General features: G+C 44.1%; 1 protein-coding gene and 5 non-coding genes across 8 annotated transcripts in view; 5 read left to right on the top strand and 1 right to left on the bottom strand.

The window, feature by feature from the left end:
• DHX37 (DEAH-box helicase 37) overlaps window positions 1-3,224 on the top strand; it is a 41,419-nt gene extending 38,195 nt beyond the window's left edge. For all 3 annotated transcript variants that reach the window (XM_043979156.1, XM_043979155.1, XM_043979154.1), the window contains exons 26-27: window positions 1,065-1,162; window positions 1,908-3,224. In XM_043979156.1, coding sequence (XP_043835091.1) covers window positions 1,065-1,162; window positions 1,908-1,990 — 181 coding nt within the window. In that variant the 3' untranslated portion in view covers window positions 1,991-3,224. The remainder of the gene's footprint in view (window positions 1-1,064; window positions 1,163-1,907) is intronic.
• Window positions 3,225-5,096: 1,872 nt separating this feature from the next.
• TRNAA-UGC lies at window positions 5,097-5,168 on the bottom strand. The gene has a single exon. It is a non-coding gene; the product is annotated as a tRNA-Ala (tRNA).
• Window positions 5,169-5,497: 329 nt separating this feature from the next.
• TRNAD-GUC lies at window positions 5,498-5,569 on the top strand. The gene has a single exon. It is a non-coding gene; the product is annotated as a tRNA-Asp (tRNA).
• A 3,981-nt stretch (window positions 5,570-9,550) lies between these two features.
• TRNAF-GAA lies at window positions 9,551-9,623 on the top strand. Its single transcript has one exon. It is a non-coding gene; the product is annotated as a tRNA-Phe (tRNA).
• A 434-nt stretch (window positions 9,624-10,057) lies between these two features.
• Window positions 10,058-10,129, top strand: TRNAD-GUC. The gene has a single exon. It is a non-coding gene; the product is annotated as a tRNA-Asp (tRNA).
• An 11,508-nt stretch (window positions 10,130-21,637) lies between these two features.
• On the top strand, window positions 21,638-21,709 carry TRNAA-UGC. Its single transcript has one exon. It is a non-coding gene; the product is annotated as a tRNA-Ala (tRNA).
• The last annotated feature ends 5,627 nt before the right edge of the window (window positions 21,710-27,336 follow it).

Here is a 27,336-nt window from a genome sequence, read left to right as displayed (position 1 = left end):
CATCCTACCCATGCCCTGGCCCTGGGCACCCACACCTTTGCTCTGTTCTTTTCCGTTGGTCTTCCCTCCTTTTTCTCCCTCCCATGCCCTCCACCTCTGCCCCGGGTCTGTCTGTGAGCCCCTCAGACCTCACTTGGTCTTGATCAGGGCATGTGGAGATGCCAGAGCCTGCACCAGGTGTGGTGTGGTGAATAGAGCTTTGGGCCTGGAGCCAGGGAGACCTGAGTTCGAATCATAACACTAGCAGTGTGATCTCAGGCAAGTCACTTAACCTCTCTTTGCCCAAGTTTCCTCATCTATAAAATGGGAATACTAAGAGCCCCCACCTTCCAGGGTGGTTTCAGTGTTTGTAAAGCCCCATGTAAACATGCACTATTAGCTGAACCCCTCCCTGGACCCTGTGTTCAGCCTCTGAGGAGCGTGAGGGTCCAGAGATGACTATGGGGGTGCGCTGGGGAGGATCTCATGGGCAAGTTTGGGGAACACGGACACGGACACACACACACACACACACACACACACACACACAGTAATGGCATCTAGAACTGCAAGAGATCTCAGGGAAAATCTGGTCCAACCCCTTCCGTCAGATGAGGGCAGCAGATGGGCCTGTAGTTACATCAGTAATAAGTTAGCAGAATCAGGGCCCTTTCTTTTCTTTCTCCTACTAAGTGTCTGAGGCCGGACTTGAACTCAGGTTCCCCTGACTCCCGGGCCACCACCACACCTGGCAGCCCACTGCAGTGCCCTTTCCCCACAACCCACAACATGGCGGGGGGGTGGGGGGGGGTGCTGAAGACTGCCCTGCTCAGTTTGCTGGGGCCCTGCAGGAACAATTTCTCTATTATCTGCCTTCTCTCTGCTGGGCTTGGAGAGCAGAGGGCCTCAGCTTCCTGGTGGGTGCCTTTTCTACCCAGGGAAGGCCACTGGCACCTCTGCCACCCTGTCGTCAGCAATGCACCCAGGCTGGCTTGGGTCCTGGAGGAGTGGGGACGAGCATGTGTCTCTGCCTGGGGCCAGTTCCTGGATTTGACTGGTATTTGGGGGGGACTTTTGCCCTCCAGGCTCCAGCCCAGGACGGAGAGCCTCCTGAGAGGCCTGGTTTCCAAGAAAGCCGATTGCCGGGATGCTTTACTGCAGGCCTGGAAGCAGGAGCCTAAGTGTAAGTAGCAGAGCAGCCCTGAAGGCCCCACCCAGAGCCAGGGCCTCCTCCCAGCGGCACAGCCTTCAGCCCCTCAGCAAGAGTCTGGGTTTGGCTTGTAGAATAAGGGAGGTCGCCAAGGGGCCAGTGAATGGATTGCAGGACCTGGAGTCAGGAAGTCTTGAGATCAGATTCTGCCTCACACACTTAGTTGGGCAGCAGGATTCAGTGGAAAAGGTCCCTGGACTTGGTGCAGAAGATAGATGGGTCTGAATCCCGCCTTGGACACTGGCTGGATGACTCTGTCTCAGCCTCAGTTTCTTTCTCTGTAAAATGACCATAAGGGTGCCCACCTCCCAGGGCGTTGTGAGGGTCAGATGAGGCTGGCAGTGTAGCGCTCCCTCAGTGCCAGCTGTGATCCAAGGCTTTGTCAAAGGACTGTTTACCCAATGATAGCATCCACTGATACATTTACAGAGCACATCACCCTGTGAGCTAGATTGTGTGAGAGTTTTTGGGTAAGGAAACTGAGGCCGAGAATGGTTAGATGTCATGCACTGGTCACGCAGGAAGTATCTGAGGTGGGATTCAGACCCCCCACCTCCTGCCACCCAAGTCCAGGGCTCTCTCCACTGAATTCTGCTGCCTTGTGCCCCCACCAGACCCCTGGAGAGCCAGCTAGGAGGGTGGCAGGCAAGCAAAGGCACGGACGGACCCTGGGCTGTCTCCTTTGCAGCCGAGGGATTGATCCCCAATCTTCTTTCAGATCTGCTGTCGGAGTATTGCGAATGGCTCCCCCAGGCTGTGCACAACGAAGTCTCCCGGCTTTGGCCGCCCTGCACACCTTGAGCTTCCACACCCCAGCAGCTCTTATGGCTTTTACTGGGCCGGGCGGCACCGGCCTCTCCCTGAAGGGCTCAGGCCTGGCCCCTCAGCACAGAGCAGGACTCCTCCCGGGCAGCCCTGGCCTGCTCCCAGGGGGCACATCGAATCCCGCAGAGCCGGCTCCATCTCTTCCTCCCATGTGACGAAGCTCCCAGTAAGCCTGGTTTTTCAGGAGTGTTGTTGCTGCCACATAGGCTGTGTCACCTCCTCAGCACCTCCTGCCCACTTGGGCGCCCTGTGGCCGGCCTCGTCCCTCATGTGGCTGCCAGAGCGGGTCTTCCTCACCCACATCCATGCTACAGGTTGCTCTGCTCCTCCGGTAGTGCCGTGGCCACATCTTCTCTGAGAGTGATACTGACAGACTCCTTTGGTGTTCAGAAACCCTGTCGGGCCTCCCTGGCCTGGGGTACTTCTTGGTAGTGACATGCTGTCCGATCTTTGCCTTCCTGCCTCCAAATGCCAGGTGTTCTCTCTCTCCAGCGATCTCTTAGAACCCTTTGACCCTATCGAGGCTCAGCTCCAGTGCCCCACCACCCAGAGACCTTCCCTCATTCCCCAGCTTTCAGTCTCGTCCTCTCTTGTTCCCCTCCCTCAGGTCACTGTGGACTTTGTATATAGGCTGTTTACTGGACCGTGAACATCTAGTGTCCCTCAGGTGGACTATAAGCCCCTTGAGGGCAGGGACTACCTCACTTTTATGCTTAGCTCTCCAGGACCTAGTGCAGCATCTGTCTTGAAATAAAACTGCCCTTTTCTTATTAAATTTTTTTTTTAATTCTGAAGTTAAAAAACAAAATGAGCATTTCTCTCTCACTTCCTAACTCAGTGGGACTGAGTATTCTTATCCTCTCCTCTGCCCTTTCCCACACACACCCTTAGATCTAAACTCTTTGAGGACCAGAGACACATCTCCCACTCCCTTGAATTCCCGAGGCCCTTGCACACACAGGCACGCAGCATTTTCTTAGTTGATCCTCTGCTCCCATGACCACCAAGTACCAGCTTCCACTCCCCAGAGAGAAAGTGGGACTGGAGAGGGGTGTTTCCATGGCTCTCCCCATCTTCCCTTATAATCACAATGGCGGCAACAGGAACAAATGCCAAGGACTAGGTTATTACTGAGAAAGGAAATCCTTTTCTTATGCCGTCTGGTGTAAATAGGTAGACATTTGGTGGAAATAAATTTATTTAACTAAGACTCTGGATCTTGGTGTTTCTGCTCGTTTCAGGGGGGCAAATGGTACAGTGGGAAAGGCTTAGGGTTCTGCCACTTATTGACATGGGGGGGGGGGGGGAGAATCATTGCACATCTCCAGGCCTCAGCTTCCTCACCTGTAAAAGGAAGGTATTGAACTAGGGGACTTCTAGAGTTGGCTATGTGGCCTGGTGGGTAGTGCAAACAATTCGGCTCAGCGCTCTGACCTGGCAAGAATATTTGGGGTAGGGACAGCTAGGTGGTGCAGTGGATAGAGCACTGGCCCTGGAGTCTGGAGGAACTGAGTTCAAATCTGGCCTTAGACCCTTGACACTTACTAGCTGTGTGACCCTGGGCAAGTCGCTTAACCCCAATTGCCTCACTAAAAAAAAAATCAAATCAAATGAGAGGTTGAGGAAAAATTTTTAAAAAGAATATTTGAGGTACTTACTGTCTCCCTGGGCTTAGCTTACTAGCCTCCCCACCTAGTGAAGATCTGCTCATTTATAAAGATGCCACCCATCTATACCTTCGTCCACAAAGTGGCTAGGCCTGTCATTTAAAGGGAATTCCCTCTACTCATTGAGGGAAGCACCTCCTCGGGAACTTACAGAACAGGGGAGTTTATCCACTTTTGTGTCCTGGATCCCTTCAGCAATCTGGCAGGGCCTAAGGATTCTCAGGATGATTTTTTTTTTTGTGGGGCAACCAAGGGTTAAGTGACTTGCCCAGGATCACATAGCTAAGGATGATATTTTTAAACTCATAAAATACATAGGTAAAACATTTTTAAAAATACTGTGGGAGGCAGCTAGGTGGCACAGTGGATAGAGCACTGGCCCTGGATTCAGGAGGACCTGAGTTCAAATGTGGCCTCAGACACCTAACACTTAGCTGTGTGACCCTGGGCAAGTCACTTAACCCTCATTGCCCTGCAAAAAAACCAAAAATATTATGATAGTTATTGCAAATGTAATCGGTTTTCTTTGTATTGATCTAACATCTTGACAAATACGTGTGCATGTATATGTATATACATACAAATATACACATATATAAATATACACACACATGTATGTAGAGAGAGATGGCAAAATGTTTTTTTTTTTCAAAACTCAGACCACCCAGAAATCTGATATTCAAGATCCTAATATTTAGAGTTAGAAAGAGCACCAAGGAATAGAGGGACTTGCCCAGGGTCACAGAGCCAAAGCTTCAGAAACAGGACTTGAACCCGTGTCATCTATGGTTCAGAGACCCATTCTCCATGCCAAAGCTTCTTAAGCTGTGGGTTACCTTGTAACTGAGTGTGAGAGTCATGAAAAATTTGGCAGCAAATGTTTAATGTCTATACCTATGGGGCCGCGTAAAAATGTCTCCAGTGAAAAGGAGTCGCGAGCGGAAAAAAGTTGAAGCCCGGCTCTCCCCTACACCACACAGCCTCTAGCTCTGTAACTTACAAATAGGTCAATATGTAGCAATCTTTTTTTAGGCAATATTGAGAAGCCACCATCATGGTTTGGTGGCACTCCCCTAAATCATCCGGGCTGAAGGAGCGATCCCCAAGAGTCATGATGCCACATGAGGATGCGTAGCTTTCTCGCAAGGTGCCAGGCCCAAGGTGGGCAGGGGCGGAGGGAGAAGCATCCCAATGGACAGATTGAGACCAAACCCTCCGCATCTCTGTCTCCTGCGCAGACCTATCTGGCCGTTAGGGGGAGCTAGAGGGCAGGCAAGTCCCCTCCCCACCTTCCCTGCAGCAACCCCAGTGACTTTTCCCGGGGCAAGGCTGGGTGTCTCCTTTAAATGGGGCCGTTCTAGGCCAGAATGGCGCCCCCTTGCATAATTTTGGGGGCTCGAGGAAAACAAATGCGCTGGAGATGCCGGGGATTGAACCCGGGGCCTCATACATGCAAAGCATGCGCTCTACCACTGAGCTACATCCCCACACTTAAAAACACTGCTTTTGCCAAGGCTGGTGTAGCAAGAGATTTCCCCCGCTCCTTTTTCTTTTTTTTTAATTTATTTATCCGCACAAATTTGGGGACATTTCCACTGTCAGGAGTACCTCTGTAAATGCAGAGTAAGGAGGGAATGAGGGGATCCCACCGGAGCAAGTTGCAAGGCCTGGGGTAAATTGCAAACTCCCATGCAAGATATCTGAACTCCAGCCTGCTCACACACGAGTCTGGAAACCAGCAAGAGCACGTGACAAAGTCAGGCCGAGACACGTGGTAGTTACATGGAGGCTTCTGAAAATTCTTGGCTAAGGCACTTCCTCGTTAGTATAGTGGTAAGTATCCCCGCCTGTCACGCGGGAGACCGGGGTTCGATTCCCCGACGGGGAGGCCATACAACTTGTTTTTCCTTGAAAAACAAAATTGAGTTTAAAAAAAGAAACAAGCAAAATTGAGTCAGGAAGCTACATCCTGAAAGCCACCTGTTTGAGGTTTAAGAACCTTGAAGAGTTAGGGGAAAACCTTACCCTTCTTTTCCCCTATTTTTCTTTCCTTTTCAAAAATTAGTTTTGACTTAGAAGTTAACGTTTTAATAATTAGATTATATAGTATGTAGTCACATACATTACAATGCCTATATTATGTATTGTGGTCTATTTTATACAATATACCGCATATATTATATAATTGATACATTATATATAATCATTCATTCCACAATCCTGGCCGAGTCACTTTCCCTCTTGAACCTCAGTTTACTCATATGTAAAATGAGAGGGTGGATGAGGTGACCTCATCCGGCCCATTCCCTGTGGTCCCATGATCATTGATTAGCAATAGCTGACATTTCTAACTGGGAAATCAATATGCAAAATGACAACACTCAATTCTCTCTCTTTTTTTTTTTTAGTGAGGCAATGGGGGTTAAGTGACTTGCCCAGGGTCACACAGCTAGTAAGTGTCAAGTGTCTGAGGCCAGATTTGAATTCAGGTACTCCTGACTCCAGGGCCGGTGCTCTATCCACTGTGCCACCTAGCTTCCCCGACTACAACCAGCCTGACCTGGCCCTGGGGAACAGGGAGAAAAATCCACCTTCCTTCTTTCCAGAGGTGGGGGATTATGGGTTTGGAATAGTGTATATAAAGTCAAACGGAGTTCATCTGTTGGCTGGTTTGGGTGAACTGAGGGGGCTGGGGGGGGGGTGTCTTTTTTTTTTTCTTTTCTGTAACAAGAGGATGGCTTGTTAAGTAGAAAATTTGGGAAGGAGGGGTAGATATTTTCCAAAATGGTGATGAGAAAACAATAGATAACAAAAATGGAATTTAAAACATTTTAAGCTGTTTTATATTTTATAGGGCTTTCCTGGCTATAACTTCTTACATGAGTTCATGTAACCTCAAAACAGACCTGTGGAGTGGATGCTGCAAGTATTATTGTTTACACTGAGTAGGATCAAATGAGTTAGCATATGTGAAGCGCTTTGCAAACCTTTACAGCCCTCTGTAAATGCTAGGGGTTAGTATTAGCTATTACATTTTGCAGATGGTGAAACTGAGGCTCAGAGGAGAATGGTCACCCAGCTCATAAATGTCAATGGCAGAATTGGAACTCGTGTCTCCAAGTCAATTGATCAACATGCCTTTATTAAGTGCCTACTCTGTGCAAGGCAGTGTCCTAACTTTGTCAGGGGGTACAAAGTCAAAAAGGAACCAGAGTCAGGAGGACCTGAGTTCAAATCTAATCTCAGACACTTGACAGTTACTAGCTGTGTGACCCTGGGCAAGTCACTTAACCCTCATTGCCAACTCACCCCCCCCCAAAAAAAAGGGAACCAACCAGTCCCTGCCTTCAAAGAGCATTCGTTCTTTCAGTGACCTTCTCCCTTCTCAGGCATTTTCCTGGAGGTCCTGCTTCTCCTCCCTGAGCCTTGAGAATAACTCTTTCGGACTTTTGATCCTCTTCCTGACCCCTTTAGGTAAAACCCCATCCTCCTCCACCCCCAATACCAATGCCTTCTCTCAGTCAATCATCTCCAATCGCTCCTGTATAAACCTTGTTTGTCCCATAATTTGACTGCATGTCATCTCCCCCTTTAGACTGTGAGCTCCCTGAGGCCTTCCTTTGCATCCCTAGCCCTTAGCACAGTATCTGACACATAGTAGGTGCCTAATAAATGCTTGTTGCCCTGATTTGCCCTTCCCCAATATTTCATACTTGGCCATCTCCTCTTCCTCCTGTAACGATTGGAATGACGCCACCTGCTGGAGACTTACTGTAGAAGAGTTCCGCCCATGAAGCGAAGGTCTTTGAGGGCAAGACCAGGAGTCTTTTCTTTGGCGTCAGGAAGTGATGCGGGCTAGTGGGAGGAGGAAGGAAGAGACTGGCGCTCGGTCTCGCTCTCTCTCCTGAGGACGCTGGTGGAGAGCCGGGCTAGAAATGTGCTCTCCCTTTAATAGATAGGAATCTAGGCCTTTCTCTCTCTTTACCAAATTCTTATTTTCCTTAATAAATACTTAAAAGTCTAACTCTTGCTAAAGCTTATAATTTATTGGCGACCACTCATTAGATATTTTAGACAGTTTAGCTAGAATTTTAGCCCTTAACACTCCCTTACCAATTTCCTTAACTCCCATAATCTCTAAAGATGACTCCCAAATTTCCATCTCTCTTTCTAATGATTCTCCCCAAAGCTCCAACCCCACCATCTCCAATTGTTTTCAGGCCTAGGTTTAACCAACCAGTAGAATGTGAGCTCCTTGAGGTCAGGGACTGGTTTTTCTTTTCAGATACTTAGTGCCTAGCATACTTTAGCACAACCATGGTGGCACCCTCAATTAGGTGGCTCATTGGAGGTGATAGACCTGAATTCATAAGGAGGCGAGTTCAAATCCAGCCACTGGCTGTATGTCATTACTGCCTCTCCCTTAATAATGGGAATTAAAAAACACCCTTGTGAGTCTCAAATGAAAGAACATTTGTAAAGTGTTTTTTGTTTATATAAATGCAACATGGGGGTGGGAAGGGTAAGCAGAGGAACACTGACAACTGAAGGAACCTGGGAAGGTCGTAATAAAATTATTGGTGAATTTAACTGAACTATGTGTTCCTTGGGTATTTCAAAGACTATTTTATTCTATTTGGCTTGTGTGCAAGAGGTGTAATTCTTTTGGGGGGGTTGGGGGTGGGGTAATGAGGGTTAAGTGACTTGCCCAGGGTCACACAGCTACTAAGTGTCAAGTGTCTGAGGCCAGATTTGAACTCTCCTTGAGTATTTCAAAGGTGAGACTCTAACATCAAGTTCAGCATCCCTCCCCCTCCCCCAAACTCTTCTGTCTTATGACACCCTCATTCACTCTCCCCTAAGGGAAACTTTCCATCAGTTTATCTAGATGAGATAATGTTTATCAAGTACTTTTGAAACCTCAAAGTGTGATATAAAAAAAGTCAGCTCCAAGCTGTTAGACATGCCCAGTTCAGTCTTCCTCTCTCTCCCAGGATCTGAGGTCTTCATTCATCACCCACCCACCTGGTCTATTGCAACAATCTCCCCAGAGCTCTGGTCCACACCTCGTCTCTCACACAGCTGCAGAAATGTTATCTTTTGTGCTCTCCCTTGGAAATCATTCATAGCTTCCAGTTGTCCACTTAGTCAATCAACAAACACTGAAGAAACTCTTACTATGCGTCAGACATTTTGTTAGGGATGCTGCCACAGAGAGAGGGATGAACCTAGAACCAGGAGAGGCCTAAATTCAAATCCAGCCTCGCAGGCTTACTAGCTGTGTGACCCTGGGCAAGTCACTTCAGCTCTGTTTGCTTCCTCATCTATAAAATGGTGATAATAAGCATTTACCTACCAGGGTTGTTGTGAAGATCAAATGAGATAATATCTATTTTGTGGTGTAGAAATGCTAGTTATTATTGTTAGCACGTACAAAAATAAAACAAGTAAGCAGTGCCGGCCCTCGGGGAGTTTACATTCTAAAGGGGGTGGGGGTGGGGATGGAAGGGAGCCCTGGTGAGGGTAGCAGGAAGCCCCGGACACCTGAGAGGTGACGGTGTACATTCCGGATTGGGAACAGCCGGTGCAAAGGCGCGGAGGCAGGAGGTAGAGTCATGGAATCCTCCGGGAAGTTCTGAGCAGAGTCAGGCTTTTGGAAGCGCCGAGCGAGGCGGGAATGGCCTCTGCTCTGCGGCCTCCGGTGCAAAGCCTGGAGCGGACCAAGGCGGTGCCTAGAGCCCGGGATTCTGCTCGAGACCGAGGCTCTGGTAGAAGGAGAGACTCGCTCGCGCGGAGCCTGAGGAGCTTCCGGGAAGGCTCCGCGCGAGCGAGAGGTAGTAGTGAGGTCTTGGCAAGCGCCCCACCAGCGGCCGAAATAGCTCAGTTGGGAGAGCGTTAGACTGAAGATCTAAAGGTCCCTGGTTCGATCCCGGGTTTCGGCAGAAGTTCTCTTTTTAGGTTTGGTTTTTTTTTTTCCCTCCCCTGCATGGTTACCATTCGTTTTTTAAAGTCATTCCTTTTACTTTGAGCTCCACGGGGCGCACCCTCGGGCCTCGCCAGAAGTCACGGAAATCACAGACGAGGACCTCCGCCCCTCCAGGGACAGACTATGGCGTCCTCCACTCCCCTGACTCAGCCGGAAGGGGCGGCCGCGAGCCGCGAGCCTGCTCGCGCGCGCCGGTCTTGGCCTTGACCTTGACCTTGACCCACTAAAAAGGAAGGGTTAGTGGGGAGGCCTTTGGGCCTGTTTTAGGGCAGTCTTCCCTCGGCTGTAACTCGTATGAACAAAAATTCATGGAACACAGTCATTGACGGGAGCCCTCGCGCCGGCCCGTGCCTTTAAAGACACAGGTGACAGCATTCTTTCGCAAGGCAATCCTCGTTAGTATAGTGGTAAGTATCCCCGCCTGTCACGCGGGAGACCGGGGTTCGATTCCCCGACGGGGAGGCCTTAAGCTTTTAATTTCTCTCTTTAAAAAAGCCAACCCAGTGCTTCCATTAAAAAAACAAACAATTTTTCCGTTCGAATTAAAAGATTAATGAATGTTCTCTTAAATTATAATTTCTCGTAAAAATTAAGTGATCTACAACCTGACTAATGTGGAAACATTTTGCATGACTACACATGTGTAACTTAAAAAAAAAAGAAGTGATCTTTAAAAAATAATGAGTCTTATATTCCTTAAATGAGCAGAATTTTTCTGTTATGATTTTTAAATGTATTTATATTAAAATGACTTTTATCCTAACTAGTCCTTGACTTGCCTTCCCCTCTCTGATCACCTGCCATCTATATATAATACATATATACTATAGGTGTGTATATAAATACATATATACTATAGAATACATATATGATATGCACAATACAACACACATAATATACCATACACATATGCTATATAATACAGCTATATAAAACACAACACACATATAATATATGTATGATACATATATAATACATATATATTATAAATACACATATATAACATGTTACCTCCCACCTAGTGTGTGCATCTAGACACACATATAATTATATATAACACACACATATACACATATATCACCTCCCATCTATTGTATATACACATATGGTATGTGTACAATATCTCCCGGCTATTATTTACATATTTAATGTACACATAACATATACAATGCATATACATATATAAGATAGTCTTTCTATTATATATACACACATGCAATTATATATAATATGTATATTACCTACCACCTATTTTTACATACCATATAATAACACTACAAATAATTATATATAATAGACAAGAAGAGATATGTTATATGTGTATGAATATATACATATATATGCATATGTGCCTAATTAGTTCTCCCTTTTGAATGTGAGCTTCTTGAGGGTGGGTACTGTTTTTACCTTTCTTTGTATGCACAGCACTTGACACATAATAAACTATTAAATGCTTCTTGGACTGACTGCAGCTTGAGAGGGAGATACCTCTCAGCGGAACGTGAGGCTTAAAATGATCAATTGTAAATATTGTGTGAGATAAACAGAGACAGAGAGAAAGACCTTTGGAAAGTTTCTTCACATCTCTGGGTCCCAGTTTCCTCATCTGTCAAATGGTAGAACTGCACTGAATGGCCTCTAAGTTTCCTTTTATATATGTAAAAGCATAAGGCTCAATGTAAATACTGGTCATGATGGAGGAGAAGGAGGGAAGTCACTTAAGGGAAAGGCCTTCTGCATTCTCTATCTTCGAACAAAGGTGTGAGGACTGGACCTGTAAATTGAGACTTGCCTGGAGTCACAGGGCTCCTGTGTGGGAGGCATGATGTAAACACATGTTTCCTGACTTAAAGAACAGCTCTCTTCCCATTACACCACACTACCCATTATAGGAGGTCCATTTGCAGTAGATGCTTCATAAATGCTTGTTTAATTGAATGAAGAGTGAAGCACTATATGAAATAGTTTGATAAACCCCACAGCTCCTCCCAAGTCTCCTTTTGACCTTTCTGGACCCCCAAATTTCTTCAACTCAACAATTCCACTAGTATTTGTTAAGGATCTACTATGTGTCCAGGTGTTGTAGGAACAGCTGTGGAGAGCAAAAATAAAAAACTGTAATGGTTAAGTTACTGAATCCTGCTTGAAGTTGTTATATTGATGCATACTTTTAGTCTTTTATGTTTAGCATTTGTTTTGTATGGAGGAATAAATTTTCCATCACATACCTGAAAAATAAAATGTTTAGAAAAAGGAAACAAACTTTGTCCCTTCTGAACTTGCAATCTAGTACCAAAACGCACAAATAGATTCCACAATAGATTCCTTGTGATATGTGCTTAGGACAGATCAAACCAGGTGGTGAGAGAAATTTCAGGAGGGAACAATTATTTCCACCTGGTGGGAGTCCAAGGAGGAAACTTCCTGAAAGTTATTTTCCTTGTTAGAATGTAAACTCCTTGAGGGCAGGACCTCTCTTGGTTTTCCCTCTTTCTATCCCTGGTCTGGCATAGTGCCCAGCACATAGTAAGTGCTTACAAGATAAATGCCTGTGGATTTATCTTGGAGGGAGGGAGGAAGGGAGGGAGAATATGGTACCCCTACTGAGCTTTAAAGGAAGAGAAAGGGGGGCAGCTAGGTGGTGCAGTGGATAAAGCACTGTCCCTGGATTCAGGAGGATCTGAGTTCAAATCTGGCCTCAGACACTTGACACCTGTTAGCTGTGTGACCCTGGGCAAGTCATTTAACCCCCATTGCCCCGCCCCCCCCAAAAAAGGGAAAACAAATAAAGGAAGAGAAACATTTCAAAGCTAAGATGGGGGGGGGGGGTGTTGGACAAAGTATTCATGCCAAGCTATTTCAATCCAATGAAATGCACCTTGTCTGTAAGATCTCCTGTTTGGCCACTGAGAACACAAAGATGCGATGGCTGAATTCCATCAGTAGTCTCCACTTTCTTTCACAATGCTATGAGGTTGGTTATGGGAGCACTATTCTCATTTTGTAGTTAAGGAAACTGAGTCTCTCTCAGATTAAGGTTGTTAGTTCAACAGGAGGAAACAGTCACACATGAATAATTATAATAGGAAAAAATAGAAAATGGATGAATGAAAAAGCATTGCTTTAAATGTTTGCTATGGGGGGCGGCTGGGTGGCACAGTGGATAAAGCACCGGCCCTGGATTCAGGACTACCTGAGTTCAAATCCAGCCTCAGACACTTGACACTTACTAGTTGTGTGACCCTGGGCAAGTCACTTAACCCCCATTGGCCTGCAAAAAAAAAAAATGTTTGCTATGTTCCAAGCACTATATGAGCTGTTTAGGGGGTACAAACTCAAAAGTGAAAAATTCTCTGCACCTAAGGAGCTTACCTCCTGACTGTAGGAAGAGAATACCCCAGGAGAAGCCAGAATTCTAAAAGTATGTATGAAAGGGTGACAAGCACTAAAGGGGACATCATAAGCAGATCTTAGAAGAACAAGGAAGAAATTACCTGTCAGATCTTTGGAGAGGAAAAGAGTTCAAGCAATAGAGGATTATAGGAGAGAAAATGGACAATTGTGAGGGACATTTCAAAGTGTTTGCCCACACAAAATGAGAAGATTAAATGATTCTATGTCATTTTTTAATTGATCCTATTTATGATTATTTGATTTTGCCCTATAATTAAGTCGTGCTTCTTTGTTCTGAACTTAATGCAGAAATTCAGTTGGCCTGAGAAGAGTTAAGTTTAGAAACCCAGTTCTCCTGCTAATCACTGTTCTATTCTTGCCTCAAGGAGATGTGTTATCCTTGGGCCTGTCAGGTGGACACCAGGGAGTCTGGTCTAGTATCTTTACACCATCAAGCTGTCCTTCAGGGATATCTGGTTGCAGTCCAAAGAAGTCTTGGCCACTATCTCTGACCTTGCAGGTGTATTCAAGCAATGAGATCTTCTCAGTCACAGGATGGAAGGAGGGGGCTGTTGCTAGCCCCCCTCATTCCCAATTTCAAACCAATCACATTGCCCCCCACACCTCAATTCTGTATTCAATGATGTTGTTGACATGGGTTTAGGATAAGTCAGAAGTTTCTCCTTTGAGAAGCAAAACCAAAGGTGACCAGATAACAGGACAGACATATCCAGGAGTTAAGGGGCTATTAAAGTTTAGCTTGGCCAACTAAATATCAGGACAGACACCTAAGAAGTGAAGGGAGATAAAATTCTATAGCAGGAAAGTCAATTAGGCATGGCTACTATCCACAAAACAGAGATAACCCCAGAGGTCAGGATCATCATTCCTTAATAATAATAATAATAATAATAATCATCCCCCCTCAACTCTCAGGATTGACAAGCATCCAAGCTTTCCCCACCCTACCCCCAAAAGGAACTTTCCATTTTCAGGTGGTCTCCCCATCTATCCTCTATAAAAGCTTTTGCCTTCCTTCTGTTTTGGGAGGAAGATGTTTCTAAGCCATTTCCTCTCCTTGAAGCTGTCTTCTCAGTCACTTTCTCTAGCGCCCAAACCAAAGACCATTTTAATTCTAGTTGGACTGTGCGCAAGGAGTGTAAATCTTTTTTTTTTTTTTGGAGGGGGGGCAGGCCAGTGAGGGTTAAGTGACTTGCCCAGGGTCACACAGCTAGTACCAAGTGTCTGAGGCTAAATTTGAACTCAGGTCCTCCTGCATCCAGGGCCAGTGCTTTATCCACTGCACCACGTAGCTGCCCCTAGGAGTGTAATTTTTTTTTTTTGAGAGACAATGTGGAGTTAAGTGACTTGCCCAGGGTCACAAAGCTAGTAAGTGTTAAGTGACTGAGGCCAGCTTTGAACTCGGGTCCTCCTGAATCCAGGGCCAGTGCTCTATCCACTGTACCACCTACCTGCCCCCAAGAGTGTAATTCTTTACAGAGGAATACCTAAGGACCCCCACAACCATTTCCCCTTGACATTATCCTCACCCCTGATTCTGCCAACCCTGTAACCAATCATATTCTTTCCCCACCTATGAAGTTCTGTTCTCTGTTCTTTACTCCCCCAAAACTAAAAAAGGAGGAGCTGTCCCTCAGCTTGGAGATAAACTGAGGTAGGGCACTGACTATTGGCAGATGGTGCCCCTGTTAATAAAATGTTACCTTGCTCAGAGAGAATGTGCCTTACTCTACATTTATGGAATTTTACTCCAACACAGTTAAAACAAGAAGGGAAACAGGTTATTGGAGGAGGGGGTGGGGTGTGGGAATCTTTACAGCAAGTTTCTCTAATAAAGGTCTCTTTTCCAAGCTATTTAAGGAACTGATGTAGATTTATAAGAAAAAGAGCCATTCCTCACTCAATAAATGGTCAAGGGATATGAACAGGCAGTCTTCAAAGAAATCCAAGCTATCTAAAATCATATAAAAATGCTCTGAATCACTAATAACTAGAGAGATGCAAATTAAATTAAAGCAACTCTGAAATTCTACCTCATAACTATATAATTGGCCAAGATGAAATAAGAGAATAACGAATAATTATAGCTAACATATAACAAATGCCTTATATAAATTATCTCATTTAATCCTCAAAACGATCCTGAGAGGTAGGTATTATTATTATCTCTCTTTTACAGATGAGGAAACCACAGGCAGAGAGACTAATGCTCTGTTGGTGGAACTATGAATTGGCCTAGTCATTCTGTAAAAAAACAAACAAAAAATTAAAATGGAACTATGACCAAAAAGTTGCTAAATTGTACACACACAGCACTTTGGTTCAGCTATACCATTACTAGATCTGTACCCCACAAAGAGATTTTTTTAAAAAGAGGGAAAGGACCATATGAGAAAATAATTATTTATAATGTATTTCTGGGACAGCTAGGTGGCGTTGCCAAAATCTAGGTCAGCAGGGGGCAGCTAGGTGGTGCAGTGGATAAAGCACCAACCGTGGATTTAGGAGGACCTGAGTTCAAATTTAGCCTCAGACACTTGACACTTACTAGCTGTGTGACCCTGGGCAAGTCACTTAACTCTCCACCCCCCAAAAAACACAAAACAAAACAAAAAAAATAATGTATTTCTTAGGGGGACCCAGAGATCAGTTTCTCAGTCCTTTCTCTCCCCCACTCCAGAAAGTCCAGTTCTCTTCTATTTGGGACAAACCCAAAGGAACAAAAGAAATGGAGATGGATCCTTTTGTCTAACTCAGTAAAGGAATGATGGGATCAAACCACACCAGGATAAAGGACTTTGCCTGGAGCAACTTTTAACATTCTTTTCCCTGATGTCATCATTTTAATGCAGACCACCTTCAAGTCATGTCAACCAATGGAATTGAATACCGCTAACATATTAGCTTTGTTTATTTGATTTTTTTGTGTTGTTGTTTTTTTGTCGGGGCAATGGGGGTTAAGTGACTTGCCCAGGGTCACACAGCTAGTAAGTGTCAAGTGTCTGAGGCCGGACTTGAACTCAGGTTCTCATGAATCGAGGGCCGGTACTTTATCCACTGCGCCACCTAGCTGCCCCAACATATTAGCTTTGAACATTGTATTAATGACCTGTCTCTATCAAAAGAGGATAAAAACCCTTGGAGGATCCCAAGAGGCTGTCTTGCTTCTAGAGCTTCTAGGGCTTTGGGGGTTTTTTCTTCTGCTTGTGCTAAATTGGTATGCTGAGGCTCTCTCCAGGTTTCTCTACCACAGAGGCCTGAGATCATGAGACGTTAGGAAGACATGTGGTCAAACCTTTACTAGTATAATTCTTTTTTTTAGTGAGGCAATTGGGGTTAAGTGACTTGCCCAGGGTCACACAGCTAGTAAGTGTTAAGTGTCTGAGGCCGGATTTGCACTCAGGTCCTCCTGACTCCAGGGCTGGTGCTCTATCCACTTTGCCACCTAGCTGCCCCTACTAGTATACTATTGAATAAATTAACATATGCTTACCCCAAACTGATGTCATTAGCAATAGCAAAATTTAATTTTAAAAAACACAACCAATATGTACAAAAACTTCATTGTAACTCTTCTCATAATAGACTCAAACTGGAAACTAAAGGGGAGGGTGGGATCCTCCTACTGGGAAATGGCTAAAGAAGCTGAGGTATAGAGATGAAATGCAATATTACTGTGTCATCAGAAATAATGAAATGGACAGCTCCGAAGGAAATATGTAAAACCTCTATAAACTGATACAGAGTGAAGGGAGCAGACCTAGGATAGCGACGTGTACCGTGACAACAACATTATAAAGAAAAACACCTTTAAGAGATTTTAGAACTTGGATCAACCATGAGTCCAAAGTCTGAAGGTGAAACGGGCCACCCAGCTTTGGCCGGGGAAGTGATGGCCTTAAAATGCTAAATGGGGCAAACATTTTTGATGTGGCTAGTGAAGGAATTTGTTTTTGCTGAACGATGCATATTTGTTATGAGGGGGTTTGTTATTTTTTTATTGTTCATTTGGAACAGTAAGGAGATAGGGAGATAAAGAGATATAATCATTATTTTTTTTTTGGTGAGGCAATTGGGGTTAAGTGACTTGCCCAGAGTCACACAGCTAGTAAGTGTCAAGTGTCTGAGACTAGATTTGAACTCAGGTCCTCCTGAATGCAGGGCCCGTGCTTTATCCACTGCTCCACCTATCTGCCTCGCCCTAGATTTCATCTTAAATGTTTTCTCCATCTTTTAGAGGTCACTGAGATCTGTCTCCCTGCTTTTGGTGTCTCAAACAGGACATTCCAACCTCCTGACTGAGCATTTTCTCTGGCTGTCTCACAGACCTGGAATGATTCTCCTCCTCATTTCTAGCTCCTAGTTTCCCCTGAAGAGCTACCTCCTGCTTTCCCAAACATCCTTAATCTTACTGCCTTTCTGCAGAGACTACCCTCCTTTGATCCTTTCTGTATCTTGTTTGCACATAGCTGAATAGATAAAGGAAAATGAGTGAAATAAGGTTAGGAAAGTAGGTGGGTTCCTGAATGCCCTGCTAAATCATTTGTAATACTAGAGACTGGATTTATCATTGCACTGGCTTGGGAACTCCCTGGAGAGGAAACTCCTTCCACCAGTGAAGGTTGGCACCTCTTCTGCAATGTATAGCCTTAAAAAGTTGCCCGGAACACAAAAGAGCTAAATTCTAGCCTAGGGTTATTTAGTCTGTAAGTGTCCAAGGTGGGACTTGATGAGACCTTGGTGCTGGGCTTACTATCCACTCAATCTCACTCCCTTTCTAGGTGGTATGGGTTATTGAAAAGAGTGGAGAATTTTTTTTTAAAAATGTATTTTCTCAGGGGCAGCTAGATGGCGCAGTGGATAAAGCACTGGCCCTGGATTCAGGAGGACCTGAGTTCAAATTTGACCTTGACACTTACTAGCTGTGTGACCTTGGGCAAGTCACTTAACCCTCATTGCCCTGCCCCCCCCCCCCCGCCCAAAAATGTATTTTCTCTTTGCCTTCATGTAATCCTCTTCACTGGCGGTTTTATAGTGCCTGGCACAAAGTAAGTGCTTAGTGAATGCACTATTCAAACTGATCCAGTGAAATAGTATATATAAAGCACTTTGCAAAGCTCAAACTATGTAAATATTGACTATTATTACGTATTCTTTTATTAGAATTACCTTGCATTTCCTGGGTATATGTTTATTCAAGAGTAGGGGAGGAAAGAACCCTTTTCTCGCCATCCTTCCTTTTTAACCCTCTTCTGCCTCAGTTTCCCCATCTGTAAAACAGGGTTGTGAGGATCAAATGAGATATTTGTAAAGTGCTCAGCAATGTCTAGCACACAGTAGGTGCTTTATAAATGCTTGTTCTGGTCCTCTCCTGGGGTTTAATGTTTACTTTCCATCGCACCCTAACTAAAGTATCCTAAACTGATTGCTTCAATCAACCAAGCATTTATTCAGCACCAGACACTAAGCTAGATAGGGAAAAGGAAGATGGAAATGAGGCAGAGCCTTGCCCTCAGGGAGCTTACGTTCTAACAAAGGAGGTTAAGGCAGCTAGTCTCTTCTGGTTCTGATCTTAGCTTCACAACTGTCACACCAGGGGAGCTGGGTTCAAATTTTAGCTATGCCACCTAGACTTGGCAAGTCGCTTAAGCTCAGTTTCCGTGTCTGTAAAATGAAGGGGTTGGACTAGAACGGGGGTTCCTAATTTTTTAGGGGGTCATAGATCCTTTTGGCAGTCTAAGGCCCCCTTCTTTTAAAAAAATAACTAAATGGAAGAAAATGTTATATTTCAGTTAGAGGTTTGGAAAAAGAAAGATGTGGGTTTTTTTTTTCCCCACATCCAAACTCAAGGACCCCCTGAGAACTATGGGCTCTGTGGATCCCAGGATGAGACTCCCTGGACTTGATGGTCCCTAGGAGTCCTTCAGATCTAAATCCCTGATCCTTTGCCAGGTTGATTGGTGGAGAAGGGACCTTCTAGGTGGGTAACTTCTATGTCAAGCTGAGGCATCAGGGTATGACTTCTGGGGAGGGTAATTACGAAAATTCATTTAATTATTTGGGGGGGGCGGGACAATGAGGGTTAAGTGACTTGCCCAGGGTCACACAGCTAATAGGTGTCAAATATCTGAGGCTAGATTTGAACTCAGGCCCTCCTGAATCTAGGGCTGGTGCTTTATCCACTGCGCCACCTAGCTGCCCCTGATTTAATTCTTAAGATGATATCATTCTGGGGGCAGCTAGGTGGCGCAGTGGATAGAGCACGGGCCCTGGAGTCAGGAGGACCTGAGTTCAAATCCGGCCTCAGACACTTAACACTTACTAGCTGTGTGACCCTGGGCAAGTCAATTAACCCCAATTACCTCACTTAAAAAAAAAAAAAAGATGACATCATTCTGATTTTATCCAAGCTTGGAACACCACAGGGTCCCTTCCAAGAGCTCCAAGGCCACTCAAAAGAAATCAGCCTAGTAACCCAGACCAGAGACACTAAGTGTATTTTATTTACTTCAGTGACATTTATTGTGAGCAGAGGTGACAAAGGGTTGTGACATTTTAGGGTTTTCTTATTTATTTTTTTGCAGGGCAATGGGTGTTAAGTGACTTGCCCAGGGTCACACAGCTAGTGTCAAGTGTCTGAAGCTGGATTTGAACTCAGGTCCTCCTGAATCCAGGACTGGTTCTTTATCCACTCCGCCACCTAGCTGCCCCTTAGGGTTTTCTTATTATCCATGAAACATTAAAAGACCAGCAGCAAGGCCAGGACAGTGGAAAGAGAGGAACCAAAAGACCTCAGTTCAAATCTTGCTTCTATCACTTACTAGTTTTGTGATCATGAACTAGTCACTCAGTCTCCCTCTGGCTCAGTTTCTTTATCTGGAAATAAAGAAAGGAGGTTCTGTTTGATGGCCCTAAGGTCCTATCTGCTCTGAAATCTATCATCCAGGAGTTTCATTGGAACATTTATGGAAATTAGCAAGGGTCATACAAGATGAATAGGCACATCGAGGTCACTCCATGGACCAGTAAAGAACGTCCTCACATTTATAGTCACGTGTGTCAAAGCCCATTTCTGAGACAGTCTTTCCACCACTTTTAATGGGCTCTCATTGGCTGGGGAGAGGTTCTTAACGTAACCTCAAAACTTGTTTATTTTAAAATATTTTGATAACTATTTCAATGTAATTGGCTTCTTTGTAATCCTGTTGTTTTTTTTAAAATCTGTGCATTTAAAATTATACACACAACCAAAGGAGGTCAAATCCAGAAACTAACAGTCAATATATACCAAGATATTCATAGGAGTCCTTCATGGTAGCAAAGAACAGGACTGGAAGTGAGTTCGCATTACTTGTGAAACAACTGAACAAATTCATAAAGGAAACTAACAGTGATATCAAGGAATAAGAAATGATGAGTATAGGGGCAGCTAGGTGGTGCAGTGGATAGAGCACTGGCCCTGGAGTCAGGAGGACCTGAGTTCAAATGCCTCACTTAAAAAAATAAAATAAAAAAAAAAGAAAGAAAAGAAATGATGAGTATGAAGAATTTGGAAGAACACAGGAAGTCTTGGAGGAAGGAATGCAAAATGAAATGGAAAATGGATACCATGACTCTATCAATGGTAATGGAAATATGGCCAACAGGAAGCTGAGCTCATATGCCAGGATCACCAGTGATGAATGGTTGAGAGATGTAGAGGACCACAGGGCTGAATGTTGTGTACCATGCCATTTAAAATCTCTGGATTGCTGGATTTTCTTTTCTGTTTTTGGGAGGGCATGGGGGGGAATTAAAGGGAAGGTTTGCTCTATAGGGATTAGGGAGTGAAAAGGACTGTGATGTAAAGACAAAAGTTATTAATAAAATGTGTTTTAAAAAATAAGTAACTATGAGAGTAAGTATTTAGTTTTCTTCCTTTCTCTCCTTTCTTCCTTTTCTTCTTCCTTCCTTTCCTTCTTCCTTTCCTTCCTTCCTTCTTTCTTTCCTTCTTCCTTCCTTCCTTCCTTCCTTCCTTCCTTCCTTCCTTCCTTCCTTCCTTCCTTCCTTCCTTCCTTCCTTCCTTCCTTCCTTCCTTCCTTCCTTCCTTCCTTCCTTCCTTCCTTCCTTCCTTCCTTCCTTCCTTTCTTTCTTTCTTTCTTTCTTTCCTTCTTTCTTTCTTTCCTTCTTTCTTTCCTTCTTTCTCTCTCTTCTCTCCCTCCCTTCTTCCTTCCTTCCTTCTCTCCCTCTCTCTCCCTTATTCCTGAACCACATCAGAAAATAGGAACTTGCAAACAAAAGAAATCTATAAACAGTTTGGCAAGAAAGATCCAATCCAGTTTTTTCTGTGATTCCAAGGAGCTGAATTAAGGAGATGTGCAGATTTCTTGGTTTTAAATTTTTATTTAGCTTTCTTTTCTCGTCTATTGTTTTGTTATCTAACCATAACGTGAATTTTTTTTTGAAAGGTGTAGCTATTTCATTTAATTTTAAAATAACAATTTTCCGGGGAAAAGAAAACATAGTGAGAGAGTCGTCCTTTTTAGGCATTTCCCTCGAAAAGTAAGAGACGTGGTTGGGGATGTAGCTCAGTGGTAGAGCGCATGCTTTGCATGTATGAGGCCCCGGGTTCAATCCCCGGCATCTCCACGTGTCTGATATTATTTTGGACGCTGCTTTTAAAAAACTGTTGTGTGTCCCCCCCCCCCCCAACCAAACGTGTGCGCCCGATAACCAAGCCCCCCACCGCTGGCCAGCTACTGTTACATCTCCTCAAATGTGTTTGCACAGCTTTGGGGAGCCGTTGTTTTACTCTCTGCTTCCATTGCAATTAGCATGAAAACGTCACCTATTTCTCAACAATCGTTGGCTATTTTATAGAACATCCTCGGGGTATTTTTCCAATATCGAACTTTCATTTTAGGGAAGGTGTTCTCTATCTTTTCTGTGCCCTGCGGAGGCCTTGGACCCCCCTGCTCTGTAGTCATGTTGTTAAATGAATCAAATAAGAGACAGGAGTAAGAAGAAAATAGATTATAGTGAAAGAGTTTTCAAAATGTTTTAAAGTACAAGCTCACAGGCTTAGGTTCGGAACCCCTAGTTGAGAGCATAGCTCTAAAGAGGACTGTAATCCCTTCCTCTCTGCCCAGTGCCACCCCCAACTTCTGCTCTGCTACTACAGTCTGCCTTATTATTACAAGTATTTGTGAAATTGATCCCCCTTTTGCTTAGACTGAAAACTTCTGGGAGGTCAAGGATGGGGCTTGGACTTTCCGCAGCTCTGACACATATAGTACGCCATTCAAAAGTTTGCTTTAAACGAATAAAAGTTTAAAGAAAAAAGTAGAAAGTTCATTTCCATGGGTTCATTTGAAATAACTCCCTCCCTTTATCACTCTTTTTTTTTTTTTTTAGTGAGGCCATTGAGGTTAAGTGACTTGCCCAGGGTCACACAGCTAGTAAGTGTTAAGTGTCTGAGGCCGGATTTGAACTCAGGTACTCCTGACTCCAGGGCCGGTGCTCTATCCACTGCGCCACCTAGCTCCCCCTATCACTCTTTAAAAACTGTTTTTATTGGTATCTTTTGAGATTAAACAATCCTTCTTTCAGAAAGTATCCTTTCCCTCTTCCATCCAGCTAGCCATCTCTAGTAACAATAACAAAAAAGCGAGGGGAACAATTCAGCAATTGTTTGATCACATTAGTTGGGTCTGAGTATGCAGCGTTCTACACCCATAATTCCTCACTTCTGCAGAGAAGCAAGGGATGTGCATTTTGAAATAATTTTCCAATATGATCATGACAAAATGCAGCCATTTCCTAATTTCATCTTGCATTTAGCACACCCCAAATCCTGGTGGTTGACTCAGTTTGTTTTGTTTTGTTTTAGTGAGGCAATTGGGGTTAAGTGACTTGCCCAGGGTCACACAGCTAGTAAGTGTTAAGTGTCTGAGGTCGGATTTGAACTCAGGTACTCCTGACTCCAGGGCCAGTGCTCTATCCACTGCGCCACCTAGCTGCCCCGGTTGATTCAGTTTGTAATCCAAATTGTGTAAATTATATCAAGGACTACGCAATCCGACTCAATTTTTTTTTAATTGTTCGTGTTTTAAAGACAACAATGGATTACTCAACCACAAGGCAAATAGATTGAACTAAAATGCTGGGATTTGATTTGTTGAGTATCTGTAATGTGTTTATCAAGAAGTCAATCAATAAGCACTAAGCACTTCATTCCTTGAACTGTGTTAAGTACTGGGGATACAAAGAAAGACAAAAACTAGCCCTGCCTTCAAGGAGCTGACAGTCTAATGGGGGTTGGGGGGGGGAAACAGCTATATACAAGCAAGATATAGAGGGGATGCAATGGAAATAAACAATAACAATAATAAACATTTATATAAATGCTTGGGAGAGGTAGGTCTCCCAGTGGTTAGAACTCTGGGCCTGAAGTCCAGGAAGACCCAAGTTCAAATCCTACCTTAGACATTCACTAGCCGTTCCACCCTTAAGCGTGTTTGCCTTAGTTTCCTCATCTGTAAAATGAACTGGAGAATATTCTCCAAGAGAACAAAATGCCGGATACTGCGCTAAAGCTTTTAAAATATCTGGCTTCATGTGAAGGCACTAGAATTAAGAGGGATTAGAAAAGGTTTCTTGCAGAGAGTGGGATTTCATTTGACTGGTTTTATCTTTAGAAACTGTATGCTTCTTTGAAAGGAAAGGCCTTGTTATTGGGAGTCTTACGCCATTGTTCAGACTTCAGGAATGTTCAATAGTAATGACAGTGGAAGTCGGGCTTCCAAGTAATTTTCCACTCACCACAAAGAAATCTTCCTCCCATCATTATGCATCGGGAGAAAGAAGATACTTGAAGCCTTTATTCCGAGCTTGCTCAGGGTGGGAAAAGCCCTTCCTTAGAGAAGGGGTGACTGTGCAATTAATTCTTTGCAACTGGTTACTTAATTAAGCCAGGACCAAGCCGGGCAGGGACAAACAACAAAGGAGCCTCTTTGGGCTGGTGGATTAGCTGCAGGGCCCCCTTCTTACATCCTTTGAGACCCAAATCTCTCGGAAGACCGGGAGGTGCCCCGACCCTTCAAACTCACGCCTCCAGGCTCCTCCCCTTCTCTTTCCTTTGGAAGCATCCTTTGTTGGTTCAGCCTAAAGCTGAAATAATTGATACACAACAGATGCAAACTAAAATGAGGTAACTCTCCCGGGTGATTAGGTTCTCTGCAGGGAGGAGGGGGAGGAGAAGGAGGAGGGGGAGGAGGAAGAGAGAAGAGCTGGGAGAGATGGTTCTCTTCCCTCTCCGCCCTCCCCAGCCCCCGAACCCCTTTGTGAGCTCGGGGGAGGTAGTGCATGCGCTCACTTCTCCACCAATCAAGAAGTTGTTGCTGGGCCCTGCTCCGTCTTCCATTGGTTTGTGTCTCCAAGACTCCCTCCCTCTTCTCTCCCAAGCCCGCTCAGGAGCAACAATTTCCACCCAGTGCATGCAAAGGAAGGATTGGGGGTGGGGGTGGGGGGTGGATGGATTGAACTTGTCACTGTTCCCAGGGTGGAAGACTGCTAGTCTAGTCAAGGTGGAGGAGGCCGACCGGACGAGTGATGCCCATTAGTTCCCCAAAGGGGCATCTGTTACTAGGGCCAAGCCCAGCTTCTGCTTAGAAAGCAAAGCAGTGAGAAAGACACCCTGCCACCAAGGTGACCCAGAGAACCACTCTCTCCTTCCTGACCGTTGTCCTTCTTCCCTCGTACGTCTCCCCATCCCCAGGCCCTTGGCCTTGAGACAGATCCTTGGAGTCAAATCCTCCTGAGCAGTAGTTGGGCTCCGTCCTTGAATTTCTAGGCGTTAATTGTCAAACAAGGATCTTCCCAACCCCTCATCATAAGATCTACAGTAAAGAAAAACAAACACATTTTTATTGATCTATTTCGTTTTCCTATCCTTCCCTCAGAGAGCCAGACCAATGCATACATTTAAAAATCTGAAAGTGCAGGCATTATCCCACCCCTGTGCACCCCCAACATTGGCAAAGGAGTCGGGGAGGGGCCAGGCTTCACGATCTCTATTTTTCAATTTGGATCTCGTCCCTTCCCCCCACCTCCTGAAATCTAGGTCATCACCAGCCCCTGCCTCTATCCTAACAGCTGTTTTCTCTCCTGATCTTTCAAAACTTGTGACCCAACTGATTGTGTACATTAATCACCAACTTTACTGCACACCAGCAAAAAAAACAAAAGCGGGGTGTGGTGTTCACATGAAACTAGGTCAGCCTGAAAAGAAACGTGACTTGTTCCCATCCTGTGCTTAAGCAGGAAAGGGGGAGGGAGATTCTTTTAAACCTCCATTGTACATTTCAACGTTCAGTAATATGGATGTCAGTGTTGGCCTAAAGGGCTGTATTTTAAATACTTAAAAATAAATAGTTTAAAGTGTATGAAGATTTCTATTAAAAGAAAATTTAAGAGTCAGAAAGGGAAATATATTTTCTGACTGCAGAGATTTAAAATACATATAATAGAAAATAAAATTCTAGAAATGTATATCATTGATTATATTTAATAATTATCAAGCAATCAACTTTATGTAGATTATATAAAAACAGAGTATATGAAATATAACATAAATCTAGAAGACATTTATAGGTATCAAATATATGTACATATGTATGTAAAAGGAATTTCCCCCCTGTCTTGTTATGTTTCTGTTGTTTTGACTTTGAGCCAGTCATTGGGCTTGCTTCTTTAGCTGTAAGATAAGGGCCTTTCATGTAGATGCCCAAAAGACTCTTCCATCTCCCAATTTCCTATCTATAATTGAAAAACTGTCCAAATAATAGGCACTTTAAATGCATATGGGGAGCTGGCAGATACAGCAATGTAGGTTATTAATGTTAATATGAATATATGGATCACCTGGATTTGATGGAGGTACCTTACTATGCTATCCTTTTGAATTTTGAGACCCTGCATTAATAGGAGCAAAATGCCCTTTGCTCAAAGACTTCAAAGTGAACCTGATAGTTCCTATTTACTTTCCCCAAGAGAATAAACAAACTCAAATGCCCCTTTGAAATTCCCATTCACTATCTTCTTCCCCAGGAAGAGAGACCTCCTTGTCTCTGATAACACCTGTTCCTGTTTCCACCTATCCATTGGCATCTGCTTTAAGTTGAGCTGTTAAACTGATTTGTATTGTTTAACTGATTTACATTTGTAATGGGTTGATCTGTACCATGCCAATGAAGTTATTTTGTAACCAGTGAGCCAAAAAACCATATATACCCTCAGAAATGGGAAGTCCCCCCCCCCAAGCTTCTCTCTTAGGGAAGTCTCCACATGATCATGTGTTATGTTTTTCTTCTTGGGACAAAATATTAAATTGGTATTATGTTTTTCCTATCCATTCTCTGATCTGGTTTCTGTGAGGTAACTACTTCTGGTAAGAGAGACAGAAATAGCCTCCTCTGATCTAGGTGAACAAATTGTAGGAGATATTATTGATGTCTCTGACCTGTTTATTATCTTGTAGGAGGATGGGTACGAAAACTATATTTAATATTCAACATTAGGAAAGGGAATTATTGTGATTGTAAGTAAATAGTCAATTCAATCAACTCTAACTGGTAGCCATTTATTTGTGGCTCTATTTTCCTTTTCTTAAGTGGGTCCTCTACCCCTGTGGAAATCATTTCACTCTGGTGATACGGTTTACCAACAATCCCTCTGTGGCAAGATTCCATCAAACAACAACATAAATAAACACCTGACTGACATCATAAAACACCTTAGCCTCTTGGGAGGGATTTCTGAGCTAAGCTAAATGTCACTGGAACTTATTTTTAATGTCCCCTAGGTACAGTTTTAAAAAATGAAAATTGGAAGGAGAAAAAAACCTATTAGAATTTTGAGGGATAAAGAATAGCTCAGAGGGAAGATGTTGCTGCCCTTGCTTACTTTGCTTTTGAAAAAGTATTAGGCAGTCGATAGAGCACATGCCCTGGATTCAGGAGGAGTTGAAATCTGGCCTCCAACACTTAACACTTACTAGCTGTGTGACCCTGGGCAAGTCACTTAACCCCAATTGCCTCACCAAAACCAAAACCAAAACAAACAAAAGTATTAGGAGGGTTAGAGATTGGAACAAAAAAAACTAATAATATTTAATCCGGAAAGGTGGGGGAGGGGTTGCTGGGAAGGGTACAGGAGGTATATTTGTATTTATATAAACACACATTATGTATATATGTTGTGCATTTATGAGTTATTTA

The sequence above is a fragment of the Dromiciops gliroides genome, chromosome 1 (genome assembly GCF_019393635.1).
Source record: "Dromiciops gliroides isolate mDroGli1 chromosome 1, mDroGli1.pri, whole genome shotgun sequence".
Classification (NCBI taxonomy): domain Eukaryota; kingdom Metazoa; phylum Chordata; class Mammalia; order Microbiotheria; family Microbiotheriidae; genus Dromiciops; species Dromiciops gliroides.
The sequence above is the reverse complement of the archived record's forward strand: the minus strand, read 5'-3'. Positions and strand labels throughout refer to the sequence as shown.